The sequence below is a fragment of the Thamnophis elegans genome, unplaced genomic scaffold, assembly GCF_009769535.1.
Source record: "Thamnophis elegans isolate rThaEle1 unplaced genomic scaffold, rThaEle1.pri scaffold_41_arrow_ctg1, whole genome shotgun sequence".
NCBI lineage: Eukaryota > Metazoa > Chordata > Lepidosauria > Squamata > Colubridae > Thamnophis > Thamnophis elegans.
In genome coordinates, this window is record NW_022473892.1 from 92590 (window position 1) to 106641 (window position 14052).

General features: G+C 50.7%; 1 protein-coding gene across 1 annotated transcript in view; it reads right to left on the minus strand.

Annotated features, from left to right (window-relative positions):
• Positions 1–14052, minus strand: part of LOC116523536 (seizure protein 6 homolog) — a gene marked incomplete at its 5' end in the record, with an annotated part of 28586 nt that overhangs the window by 10481 nt on the left and 4053 nt on the right. The window contains one exon of the mRNA XM_032238647.1: positions 8914–9106. Coding sequence (XP_032094538.1) covers positions 8914–9106 — 193 coding nt within the window. The remainder of the gene's footprint in view (positions 1–8913; positions 9107–14052) is intronic.

The window sequence follows — 14052 nt, forward strand, 5'->3', positions numbered from 1 at the left end:
TTCACTCCAGGGGAAGGATACTGCAAAATCCCCATTCCCTCTTCATTCCAGGGGAAGGAAACTGCAAAATCCCCATTCCCTCTTCATTCCAGGGGAAGGATACTGTAAAATCCCCATTCCCTCCTCACTCCAGGGGAAGGATACTGTAAAATCCCCATTCCCTCTTCATTCCAGGGAAAGGATACTGTAAAATTTCCATTTCCTCTTCACTCCAGGGGAAGGATACTGTAAAATCCCCATTCCCTCCTCACTCCAGGGGAAGGATACTGTAAAATCCCCATTCCCTCTTCATTCCAGGGAAAGGATACTGTAAAATTTCCATTTCCTCTTCACTCCAGGGGAAGGATACTGTAAAATCCCCATTCCCTCCTCACTCCAGGGGAAGGATACTGTAAAATGTCCATTCCCTCTTCACTCCAGGGGAAGGATACTGTAAAATCCCCATTCCCTCTTCACTCCAGGGGAAGGATACTGCAAAATTTCCATTCCCTCCTCACTCCAGGGGAAGGATACTGTAAAATCCCCATTCCCTCCTCACTCCAGGGGAAGGATACTGTAAAATCCCCATTCCCTCCTCACTCCAGGGGAAGGATACTGCAAAATCCCCATTCCCTCTTCACTCCAGGGGAAGGATACTGTAAAATCCCCATTCCCTCCTCACTCCAGGGGAAGGATACTGCAAAATCCCCATTCCCTCTTCATTCCAGGGGAAGGATACTGCAAAATCCCCATTCCCTCTTCATTCCAGGGGAAGGATACTGTAAAATCCCCATTCCCTCCTCACTCCAGGGGAAGGATACTGTAAAATTTCCATTCCCTCTTCACTCCAGGGGAAGGATACTGTAAAATCCCCATTCCCTCCTCACTCCAGGGGAAGGATACTGTAAAATATCCTCAATGAAGCGGTGGATGTGATGAACCGGGGCCTTGAGGCTGTTAAAGACTGGATGAGAGCTAACAAACTGGTACTCAACCCGGAAAAGACCGAATGGCTGTTGTGTTTTCCTCCCAAAAATTTGGCTGACGTTCCATCAATCAGGCTGGGGGGGCAAAATTTATTCCCCTCAGATAGGGTCCGCAACTTGGGAGTCCTCCTGGACCCACAGCTGAGTTTTGACCACCATTTGTCGGCTGTGACCAGGGGGGCATTTGCCCAGGTTCGCCTGGTGCGCCAGTTGCGGCCCTACCTGAACCGGGAGGCTCTCACAACAGTCACTCGAGCCCTTGTGATCTCTAGGCTGGAATACTGCAATGTGCTCTACATGGGGCTGCCCTTGAAGAGCATCCGGCGACTTCAGCTAGTCCAGAACGCGGCCGCGCGAGTGATTATGGGCGCACCACGGTTCGCCCATATAACACCAATCCTCCGTGAGCTGCGCTGGCTACCTGTTGATCGTCGGGTGCACTTCAAGGTCTTACTTACCACCTATAAAGCGCTCCATGGTAGTGGATCTGACTATTTGAGAGACCGCCTCCTGCCAATTACCTCCCTGCGTCCTATCAGATCGCACAGAGTAGGCCTCCTCCGAATTCCATCCGCCAGTCAGTGCCGACTGGCGACTACGCGGAGGAGAGCCTTCTCAGTTGCAGCTCCGACATTATGGAACAACCTCCCCGTGGAGATCCGTACCCTCACCACAGTCCAGGCCTTCCGCACAGCCCTCAAGAACTGGCTATCCCGTCAGGCCTGGGGATAGGATTACTCTCACCCCGCCCGAATGTTGAGTGAATGTTGTGTTTTTATGACCAATTTCCTTTTAATCACGATTCTTTCTTTTTAAGTCTTGTCTTGCACTCCCTTCCCTTTATTGTTGTAAGCCGCCCTGAGTCCCCTCAGGGAAAAGGGCGGCATATAAATTTGCAATAAAACTAAAACTAACTAAACTAAAATGTCCATTCCCTCTTCACTCCAGGGGAAGGATACTGTAAAATCCCCATTCCCTCTTCACTCCAGGGGAAGGATACTGTAAAATCCCCATTCTCTCCTCACTCCAGGGGAAGGATACTGCAAAATCTCCATTCCCTCTTCACTCCAGGGGAAGGATACTGTAAAATCCCCATTCTCTCCTCACTCCAGGGGAAGGATACTGCAAAATCTCCATTCCCTCTTCACTCCAGGGGAAGGATACTGTAAAATCCCCATTCCCTCCTCACTCCAGGGGAAGGATACTGTAAAATCCCCATTCCCTCTTCATTCCAGGGAAAGGATACTGTAAAATCCCCATTCCCTCTTCACTCCAGGGGAAGGATACTGTAAAATCCCCATTCCCTCTTCATTCCAGGGGAAGGATACTGTAAAATCCCCATTCCCTCTTCACTCCAGGGGAAGGATACTGCAAAATTTCCATTCCCTCCTCACTCCAGGGGAAGGATACTGTAAAATCCCCATTCCCTCCTCACTCCAGGGGAAGGATACTGTAAAATCCCCATTCCCTCCTCACTCCAGGGGAAGGATACTGCAAAATTTCCATTCCCTCTTCACTCCAGGGGAAGGATACTGCAAAATTTCCATTCCCTCTTCACTCCAGGGGAAGGATACTGCAAAATCCCCATTCCCTCTTCATTCCAGGGGAAGGAAACTGCAAAATCCCCATTCCCTCTTCATTCCAGGGGAAGGATACTGTAAAATCCCCATTCCCTCCTCACTCCAGGGGAAGGATACTGTAAAATCCCCATTCTCTCCTCACTCCAGGGGAAGGATACTGCAAAATCTCCATTCCCTCTTCACTCCAGGGGAAGGAAACTGCAAAATCCCCATTCCCTCTTCATTCCAGGGGAAGGATACTGTAAAATCCCCATTCCCTCCTCACTCCAGGGGAAGGATACTGTAAAATCCCCATTCTCTCCTCACTCCAGGGGAAGGATACTGCAAAATCTCCATTCCCTCTTCACTCCAGGGGAAGGATACTGTAAAATCCCCATTCTCTCCTCACTCCAGGGGAAGGATACTGCAAAATCTCCATTCCCTCTTCACTCCAGGGGAAGGATACTGCAAAATCTCCATTCCCTCTTCACTCCAGGGGAAGGATACTGCAAAAATCTCCATTCCCACCCCACTCCAGGGGAAGGATACTGTAAAATGTCCATTCCCTCTTCACTCCAGGGGAAGGATACTGTAAAATCCCCATTCCCTCTTCACTCCAGGGGAAGGATACTGCAAAAATCTCCTTTCCCTCTTCACTCCAGAGGAAGGATACTGCAAAAATCTCCATTCCCTCTTCACTCCAGGGGAAGGATACTGTAAAATGTCCATTCCCTCTTCACTCCAGGAGAAGGATACTGCAAACGCTCCATTCCCACCCCACTCCAGGGGAAGGATACTTTAAAATCCCCATTCCCTCCCAATCAGCTGGGACTTGGGAGGCAGAGAATAGATGGGGGCAGGGCTAGTCAGAGGTGGTATTCACCGGTTATCCAAACTACTCAAAGTTTCAGCTACCGGTTCTCCACAACTGGTCAGAACCTCCTGAACTCCACCCCTGGAGTGCACGCGTGCACCCCTAGCTCTGCTTGCATGAAGCTTCATTAGTGTGAAGGGCATGTGCATTCACCTGCTGCTGGTGCAAATGGAGCTGCGTGTGTGCGTGTGTGCCTGTCGCTCTGATAGAACCATCCCCTCTTCCCGCAGCTTCCAGGCTGCCGAGTTGGAAAGGTTGGGGACCGCTGCTGTAGGCTGCAGACTGGGAAATGCGGGGGGTTCTAATGCATCCCGTCTGGTGGACACCAGGTTGGGAATCCTGGCCTGGCGTAATACGCTTGTCCAATACGAGTAGTAAGGCTGTGTGAAGCTGACCACTCTCTTTGCAAGCAGGGTGAAGCAGGATGTCTCTGTACCTTGGATGCAGTCGTGGGTTATGACCCGTACACCCCAGTACGGGCGTACCGGTGCCTGCCGGGAGCACCAGGTATCGTTCTGGTATGGTGCTCCGAAGGGCCCACCCGCCCACCTTCCGGTATTTGAGGTTTTCGGGGCTTCCGCGCACGGAGTGTTCGGGGCCGGCGTGACGCTTCGCCGAGCAGCTGGAGCATCGCGGAGGCGTCATGGAGCATCGCGGAAGGTAAGTAAGCATGTGCACGCTACGCGCGTTCATGTGGTAGACGCCCGGCCCAGTTGCAACGTACCAGTTGCAACAGGATTCGGAAACCACCGCTGCTTGGAGGATGGGATGGCAGAGAAATTCCAGCAACGTTATCTGTAGGCAGGTACGATGACAGCTGTCCTCCCCCCTCCCTGCCCCCGCTCTGTGCAAATTGTGTTAATTGTTGGGGCCAATTACCTCCTCATTAGACGCTGCTTCTTCGGAGGTGCCCGCTTTAACCTGGCAGCGTCAGCGATTAGCTCCTGAGGCGATTAGCGAGCTTCCAATTAGCTAATTGCTCTACAGCTGCAAGCGAAAATCCTGGCGCTGTGGCACACCCTGGAGCTGCTATTGTGGTGTGTGTGTGTCTGTGTGTGTGTGTGGCAATAGAGCTTTGGGGGCCCTGCTGGTGGATTGAAGCATTTGTGTTGCGCCCTGTCGGTCGCCGTCCCCTCCAGCAGCCGAACCAGAAGACGAGGAGGCGTGGGAATCAAGATCAACCTCAAGGCAACCTGGGAGCTCCGAGGGGGAAGAGGGAATGGAGCTGGCAGAGAGAGAGGGGGGGTGGGGGGGCGGAGCCTGGGCTGTCCATCAGCTCTCAGATGGGGCGTCAACAACCCCCCAGGTCTGGAGGTGGTTGATGAGGAAGAGGAGGAACAGCTGGGTCCAGTTCCTGACGCGCCGATGCAAAGAAAGGCAGAGGAGAGGAGAACAGTGGAAATCTATGGGCCGGTCCTCGGGACGGAAGAGCCACCACTGCTTGTTAAGCCCCATCCTAGCTCTGGGGATCAAAGGCAGGGGGCGGAGATGAAGACATGCCAGACAACCATTCATCTCCCTGCCTGACAGACTTCTTAGCCTGCGGTGAGAGAGAAACTTTTTGCCGGAATTCTTAATTACGGAATCTTTTGAATTCACCTCAAAGGGTTTGTTGTTTTTGGGGAGCTGGGGTCAGAACAACTTGCTACATACCGTGGCTCCTCTTCTCTGACCATCCAGGTAGTCCTTGACTTACAACCACAATTGAGCCCAAATTTTCCGTTGCTAAGCGAGAAAACCGAGCTTTGCCCTGTTTTACAACTTTTCTTGCTGACGTTGCTAAGGGGACAACTGCACAGCAACACAGTTGTTAAGGGAATCTGGCTTCCAATGATCACTAAATGAATAGCTGCATCTTGACAGATCAGCAGAGTTGGGACCTTGGAGGTCATCTAGTCCAACCCTCCGCCCAAGCAGCAGACTCTACTACACCATTTCTGACAGATAGCAGTCCAGTCTCTTCTTGAAAGCCTCCAGGGATGAAGCTCCCACAACTTCTGAATAACAATAACAGAATAACAGGGTTGGAAGGGACCTTGTAGGTCATCTAGTCCAACCCCTCACCCAAGCAGGAGGCCCTACTCCATTTCTGACAGACGACAGCCCAGCCTCTTCTTGAAAGTCTCCAGGGATGAAACTCCCACAACTTCCGAAGGCAACTTCTGTTCCATGGGTTGATGGTTCTTCCGGTCAGAAAATTTACAATTTCTAGGTTGAATTTCTCCTTGGTCACTTTCCATCCATTATTCCTTTGGCCCGTCTGGTCTTCAGGTGCTTTGGAAAATAGTTTGACCCCCTCCTCTCTGGGGCAGCCCCTCAAATATTGGAAGATGCTCTCCTGTCTCCCCTGGTCCTTCTCTTCCCTAGACTAGCCAGGCCCAGTTCCTGCAACCGTTCATCGTAGGTTTCAGCCTCCAATCATCCCCTCATCATCCTGGTTGATCTTCTCTGCCCTTTTTCCAGAGTCTCCACATCTTTTTTATAGTGTGCTGACCAAAACTGGATGCAGGACTCTAGGTGTGGTCTTACTAAGGGTTTATTGAGTGGTATTAATGAGCCGAGGTGGCGCAGTGGTTAGAGTGCAGTACTGCAGGCCACTTCAGCTGACTGTTATCTGCAGTTGAGCGGTTCAAATCTCACCGGCTCAAGGTTGACTCAGCCTTCCATCCTTCCGAGGTGGGTGAAATGAGGACCCAGACTGTGGGGGGCGATATGCTGACTCTGTAAACCGCTTAGAGAGGGCTGGAAGCCCTATGAAGCGGTATATAAGTCTAACTGCTATTGCTATTGCTATCTCCCTTGATCTTGATTGTATCCCTCTGTTAATGCAACTGAGGATTGTGTTGGCATTTTTTGGCTGCCGCTGAACACGGCTGGCTCCTATTTAGCTGGTCCACTAAGACTCCAAGATCCCTCTCCCAGTGACTGCTAGTAAGCCTGGTTGCACCCAGTCTATATGTGTCCTTTTGCCTTTTCTTGCCTAAGTGTAAGACTTGACTCTTCTCTACACCGAATTTGAGGGCGACCTGTATTCAGCAGACCAGACCGAAGGATTTGAGGGCAGAGAGGAGCCGTGTGAAGAAGCCTCTGCATCCAGGGTGAAATCCATCAGGTTCTGGAGATCCAGTAGTGGAAATTTTGAGTAGTTCAGAGAACCGGCAAATGCCACCTCTGGCTGGCCCCAGAATGGGGAGGGAATGCAGCAGGGGTGGGTTTCAACCGGTACGGAGCGGTACGGCTGTACCGGATGGTGAAATCTAGCGTGCCTTCCCGGACCTGTCGGTTAGGAGGCCCCGTATCAGAACGCTCCCTCCCCTCGTTCGCTCTTTCACTCGCCCTGCCCATCCGCACCACGCTGCCGAAAAGTTCTCAGAAGAAGAACCAGAAGAAGAAAGAACTGGTGAGTGGCTGGAGTGGGGGTGGGGAGGATGTTGGGGAAGAGGGAAGAGGCAGAGGGTCTGTTAGAAGAGTGTGGGCTCAGGCGGTGAGTTTTAAAAATGCATGAGTGAATCCAGGAAGAGGGAAGAGGCAGAGGGGCTGGAAGTGTGTGTGTGTGTAAGGTGGTCAGTAATGTTGAAGATCAGCAAGGAGAGCCATATTTCCTCTGTAAGTAGCTGTTTTATAAGCAATAGCAATAGCAGTGAGACTTATATACCGCTTCATAGGGCTTTCAGCCCTCTCTAAGCGGTTTATAGAGTCAGCATATTGCCCCCAACAACAATCTGGGTCCTCATTTTACCCACCTCGGAAGGATGGAAGGCTGAGTCAACCCTGAGCCGGTGAGATTTGAACCGCCGAACTGCAACTAGCAGTCAGCTGAAGTGGCTGCAGTACTGCACCCTAACCACTGTGCCACCTTGCCTCTATTATTGCTTTGTGTACTTATTTTATTCTTATTTAAGTAGTAAGTGCACCGAATAATAAATTCCCTTTTTTTAATATCTTCTTTTTGTAGGTCATTCTTTGGGGCAAAGAATTCAGTGACATTGACTTGGCCACTCCCATCCGGTCACATGACTGCCAAGCCACTCCCTCCCATCACATGACCACCAAGCCACTCCTACCCGGTCACATGGCCACCAAGCCACTCCCATGAAACAGGCCACACCTACAGAATAGGTTCTAAAAAAAATTTGAAACCTATCACCGGGATGCAGGTTTTGCAGTATCCTTCCCCTGGAGTGAGGAGGGAAAGGAGATTTTGCAGTATCCTTCCCCTGGAGTGAAGAGGGAATGGAGATTTTGCAGTATCCTTCCCCTGGAGTGAGAAGGGAAAGGAGATTTTGCAGTATCCTTCCCCTGGAGTGAAGAGGGAAGGAGATTTTGCAGTATCCTTCCCCTGGGGTGAAGAGGGAAAGGAGATTTTGCAGTATCCTTCCCCTGGAGTGAAGAGGGAAAGGAGATTTTGCAGTATCCTTCCCCTGGAGTGAAGAGGGAAAGGAGATTTTGCAGTATCCTTCCCCTGGAGTGGGGAGGGAATGAAGATTTTGCAGTATCCTTCCCCTGGAGTGAGGAGGGAAAGGAGATTTTGCAGTATCCTTCCCCTGGAGTGAAGAGGGAATGGAGATTTTGCAGTATCCTTCCCCTGGAGTGAAGAGGGAATGGAGATTTTGCAGTATCCTTCCCCTGGAGTGAGGAGGGAAAGGAGATTTTGCAGTATCCTTCCCCTGGAGTGAAGAGGGAATGGAGATTTTGCAGTATCCTTCCCCTGGAGTGAAGAGGGAAAGGAGATTTTGCAGTATCCTTCCCCTGGAGTGAAGAGGGAATGGAGATTTTGCAGTATCCTTCCCCTGGAGTGAAGCGGGAAAGGAGATTTTGCAGTATCCTTCCCCTGGAGTGAAGAGGGAATGGAGATTTTGCAGTATCCTTCCCCTGGAGTGAGAAGGGAAAGGAGATTTTGCAGTATCCTTCCCCTGGAGTGAAGAGGGAAGGAGATTTTGCAGTATCCTTCCCCTGGGGTGAAGAGGGAAAGGAGATTTTGCAGTATCCTTCCCCTGGAGTGAAGAGGGAAAGGAGATTTTGCAGTATCCTTCCCCTGGAGTGAAGAGGGAAAGGAGATTTTGCAGTATCCTTCCCCTGGAGTGGGGAGGGAATGAAGATTTTGCAGTATCCTTCCCCTGGAGTGAAGAGGGAATGGGGATTTCGCAGTATCCTTCCCCTACCATGCCCACCAAGCCACGCCCACAGAACCGGTAGTTTAAAAAAGTTGAATTTCACCACTGCTCTGCACGGACTCGCGGTGGGAAAGTCAGCAAAAATGGCAGAAGATCAAGGTTCCCTTTTGTGAGGATGAAAGCAAACGCCAGCCCTTCGGGGTAGGCCAGCCGATGGAATTCTCCAGTAAGGATCCGTGAACTGAAAGTGTGCTGCATTGTCTACTTTTGAAGGACTACAAGGCCAATGGGGGGGGGGAGGGAAGATGTCCGCAGCATCTCTCGCCCACCGTTGACTTCCCCAGAGTTCAGCAGAAGTCCTCCGTCTTCCCCCCCCCCCCGGCTTCAACGGGGAGCCTTACCTTCGAAGTGGAAGTGGAAGGTCCCTGGGTTGGCTGGAGAAGGGCTCTGGAACCTCACCAGCACCTGGTTGGTGGGGCCACGGACCACTTGACCACGCACCAGGAAGGACTCGTTGGCCAGCGGGAGGGGCTCCAGGCCTCCGAGGGTCTCCACGGCGATTGTCTCGCCCACCGCGAGGCTGATGTTTTGCACCTGCAAAGGGGGAGGGGAGTAAGAGACGAAGCGTCATGGGGCACCGGCTCCTACTTTGGGGTTGGCAAAGGGGGCAGGCGGTGGGACCGGGCAGGTAACAGCACGGACTCCCATTCCGCACTTCTGCCCTTGGAAAAATTCTGTAGTTAGTCCTCGATTTACGACCATACCAGATCTAGCGTGTCAAGAAGGTCAACAGAGGTAGAACAGAGGTACAAGCCGTGTAATATATGGCTGTGTTACTATTATCCTTCCCATCTGTCCCACCCCCTGCTATGATTGGTATCATTATTATGATTATTACTTTGCTATTTTCCATGTATTATACTGAGAACTTTCGTACCACACTTGGCCACAAAAGCATTCTGTTCTGTTCTGTTCCTAGTCTGTTCTGTTCCTAGTCTGTTCCGTTCATATTCTGTTGTTCTATTCTGTCCTGTCCTGTCCTCCCATCTCCCTCCTCCTCCTGTTCTATTCTGTTCTGTTGTTCTATTCTGTCCTGTCCTGCTGTCTCCCTCCTCGTCCTCCTGTTCTATTCTGTTCCTATTCTGTTCTGTTCCTATTCTGTTCTATTCTGTCCTGTCCTCCCGTCTCACTCCTCCATGTCCTCCTGTTCTATTCTGTTCTATTCTGTTGTTCTGTTATTCTATTCTGTTCTATTCTATTCCTAGTCTGTTCCGTTCCTGTTCTGTTGTTCTATTCTGTCTTGCCCTGTCCTCTCCTCTCCCCCCTCCTCTTCCTGTTCTATTCCGTTGTTCTATTCTGTTCTGTCCCTATTCTGTTCTATTCTGTCCTGTCCTCCTGTCTCCCTCCTTCTTGTCCTCCTGTTCTATTCTGTTCCTATTCTGTTCTATTCTGTCCTGTCCTCTCCTCCCATCTCCCTCCTCGTCCTCCTGTTCTATTCTGTTCTGTTCTCTTGTTCTATTCTGTTCTGTTCCTATTCTGTTCTATTCTGTCCTGTCCTATCCTCCCATCTGCCTCCTCCTTGTCCTCCTGTTCTATTGTGTTCTGTTGTTCTATTCTGTTCCTATTCTGTTCTGTTTCTATTCTGTTCTATTCTGTCCTGTCCTCCCCTCTCCTTCCTCCTCCTCCTGTTCTATTCTGTTGTTCTATTCTGTTCTGTTCCTATTCTGTTGTTCTATTCTGTCCTGTCCTGTCCTCCCCTCTCCTCCCTCCTCCTCCTGTTCTATTCTGTTGTTCTCCTGTTCTATTCTGTTCTGTTCCTATTCTGTTCTATTCTGTCCTGCCCTCCCATCTCCCTCCTCCTTGTCCTTCTGTTCTATTCTGTTGTTCTATTCTGTTCTATTGTTCTATTCTGTTGTGTTCCTATTCTGTTCTATTCTGTCCTGTCCTCCCCTCTCCCTCCTGCTCCTCTTCCTGTTCTATTCTGTTCTGTTCTTCTGTTGTTCTATTCTGCTCTGTTCCTATTCTGTTCTATTGTGTCCTGTCCTGTCCTCCCTTCTCACTCCTCCTCCTGTTCTGTTCTGTTCTGTTCTTATTAAAGCTAAAACATATGAAGAATAGTTGGAGTGTTTAAGGAAGAGAAGGACTAGGGGAGACATGATAGCAGTCTTCCGATATCTCAGGGGCTGCCACAAAGAAGAGGGAGTCAAGCTATTCTCCAAGGCACCTGAGGGTAGAACAAGAAGCAATGGATGGAAACTAATCAAGGAGAGAAGCAACCTAGAAATAAGGAGAAACCTCCTGACAGTGAGACCAATTAACCAGTGGAAACGGCTTCCCTCCCATCACTGGAGGTTCTTATGAAGAGACTGGACTGCCATTTCTCTGAAGCGGTATAGGTTTTCTCGCTTTTGGCAGCGGGTCAGACTAGAAGACCTCCAAGGTCCCTCCCAACTCCCTTATCCTATTCTAGCTTTGGACCACATTTCTCAAACAACAAAAAGCCGTTTCCCCATGAAGCAGGAATGAGAGCTGATGAGTTAAATCGCTCCCCCGCCTTCCCCAATATTTCTAACTTGCAGGAAGTCCGCAGAAACCTAACGGGCACAACAGCCTGGATAGATTTAGCAGTTGCCTGGAGGTGCCGAAACAGAAGCTAACAAGATGAGCTGGGACTCTTGAGCAGAGGATGGACCATCAGCTTCCAGCAATTCCATTTTCTTCCCGGCACAAAAGGCCACCAACTTCCTTTATACAAGCTGGGCATAAACCTAGATCAGTGTTTCTCAACCTTGGCAACTTGAAGATGTCCGGACTTCAACTCCCAGAATTCCCCAGCCAGCGCTGGCTGGGGAATTCTGGGAGTTGAAGTCCGGACATCTTCAAGTTGCCAAGGTTGAGAAACACTGACCTAGATAGTGACGTATTTCTAAAGCTCCCACTGCCATGCCAGGCTCAAGAGAGCTCCATTCCCCACTCCTCCTTGTCTGCATCCGAAGCAAGGCATAGAACACAGCTGGTCCTTGACTTACAACCGCAAGAGAGCCCAACGTTGTCCATTTTTGTCTCCTTTTGCAGCCTTTCTTGCCACGGTCGTTAAGTGAATCACTGCAGCTGTTAATAAGACCGTGTTGAAGTGAATCCAGTTCCCTCACTGACTTTGCTTGTCAGAAGGTCGCAAAAGGGGATCGTGTGACCTCCTTACAGATCCTCACACTTACAACCGTTGTACCATCCCCCACAATCACGCGATTAAAATTCGGGCACTTGGCAACCAAGATTTGCCATTTGCGATCTGCCCCCCCCAGACAGTTACTCACAAGTCAAAGGGGGGGGGGTCGAATTCAGTTAACGACCGCGTGACTCAGTCAAGAACTGCGCCGATTCACTTAACAACCATGGCCCCAAAAAAGGCATCATAAAAATCGGGTGAGATTTTATTTTCTCCTGCTCGGCCAGGGGGTTGGACTAGAAGACCTCCAAGGTCCCTTCCAACTCTTGTGATTCGGAGATTCGCTTCCCAACCGCTCTGCCCAGCAAAGGGAAATCCTCCTCCCGATTGCTGTCATAAGTCTGAGGACTACCTGTAGAACTGGATTTGGGGCCAGAGTTCGGTCGATTGCCCTGGCTGAAAGAAATTGGAAAGGGCGGAAACTTTTAAGGCCCTTCTGCATCGGAAAAAACAAGTTGCATTTTGCAACCACATATCTTTGATATCAGCGAAGGATGAAGGTATTTAAGGGAGGATCATTTTACTGGATCCGTCCGGCAGTTCCGAAACCATCTCACCCACCTGCGGCTGGGCACCAGCCAAGCCGTAATTCCTGGGAGCAGCCCCGGCGTAGCTTATCTTGATAAACGACCCTCTGCTCCCATCTCTCATTAATCCAGGGGTTGTATATTAATTACGGTAATTAAATGGGGCTGCTGGGTGATGAATGGCCAAAAGCCACAAAGCTCTTCCCCTAATTACATAACAAAAGTGCCAGGGTTCTTGGGTGGGAGGGGGTGGGAGAGGGGGAAATGCAGGCAGGTGGCAAAGGAGAGCGAAGAGACAGAGTAACAGAAGGAGAGAGTTGGAAGGGGCCTTGGAGGTCTTCCAGTCCACCCCCCTGCTCAAGCAGGAGACCTTATATGATTCCGGAGAAATGGCTGTCCAGTCTCTTCTTGAAAACCTCCAGGGTTGGATCACCCACAAGCTCCGGAGACAGGGTGGAATTAAGAAGAAATTTCCTGACAATTGAGATTAATTGTTCTATAAATCTCAATTGTCAGCAAGTTTCTTCTTAATTCCAGGTAGGATCTCCTTCTGACCTTTTTTTAACTTCCTTCCTCCCTTCTTTGTCCCTTTCTCATCTTCTTCCCTTCCTCCATTTTTCTTTCCTTCCTTTTCTCCCTCTTGATCCTTTCTTTCTCCCTCCCTCTTCCTCCATTTTTTCTTTCCTTCCTTCCTCCATTTTTCTTTCCTTCCTTCCCCTTGTTCCTCCCTCCCTCCCTCTTCCTCCATTTTTCTTTCTTTCTTTCCTTCCTTCCCTCCATCATGCTTTCTTCTTCCCACCCTCCCTCCATTTTCTTTCCTTCTTTCCCTCCATCATGCTCCTTTCTTCCTCCCATCCTTCCTCCATTTTCCTTCCTTCCTTCTCTTTCATCTCCTTTCTCCTTCCTTCCTTCTTCCTCCCTCCCTCCATTTTTCTTTCTTTCCTTCCTTCTTTCCTTCCTTCTCCTCTTTGTCTCGTTCTCATCTTCCTTCCTTCCTCTTTCTCCTTTCTTCCTTCTTCCCTCCCTCCCTTTTTCCTTCCTTCTTTCCTTCTCCTCTATCTCTTTCTCATCTTCCTTCCTTCCTTTCTCCTCTCTTCCATCTTCCCTCCCTCCATTTTTCCTTCCTTCCTTCCTCCCTCCCTCCCTTCTCCTCTTTGTCTCTTTCTCATCTTCCTTCCTTCCTCTTTCTCCTTGGGTGTGGGCCTCTGTGCTGGGAAGAATTCCTTCTCCGGAGTGGGCCAAGAGCCAGCTTGCCCCTTCTAACAGCTTCGGCCCCTTGACAACACACACACTCACACAGATCTCCCCCAGGGACTCCTCCCCCCCCACCCCCTCCCAGTGCCGTTTCCTCCTGTCTTACACCGTGTGCCTCTTTGTCCTCGGCTGATGGTGCCCCAGGGATGCCCCCTCTGCCCCGTGGCCAGAGGCAAGGCATGCAGCTGGAGGGAGGGAGGGAGGGAGGAGGGGTCCTTGGGCTCCAGGCGAGCTAATGATGCCCCAGGAGCCCAGTGGGAGGAGAGGGGAGCCCAGGTACCGTTGAAATGTCGGCCAAATGCCACTGCGATCGATTTGACATTTGCTTCGCTGTGTTGCCGAGTGGGCACGCCTGGCTGCCTCTCCGAAAGCCTCCGGCGTCTGCCTTTGTAGCTCCTCATTGAGATGCGGGGAAGACATCACTTTGCAACGGAGCTCTCAGCATCCCTGCAGGCCTCCCCCTCCCCAATTCTTCCTCAATCTCCCCCTCCCCTCGCCCGCAAAGGGCCTCTGGCTCGGCTGCTGAGCGA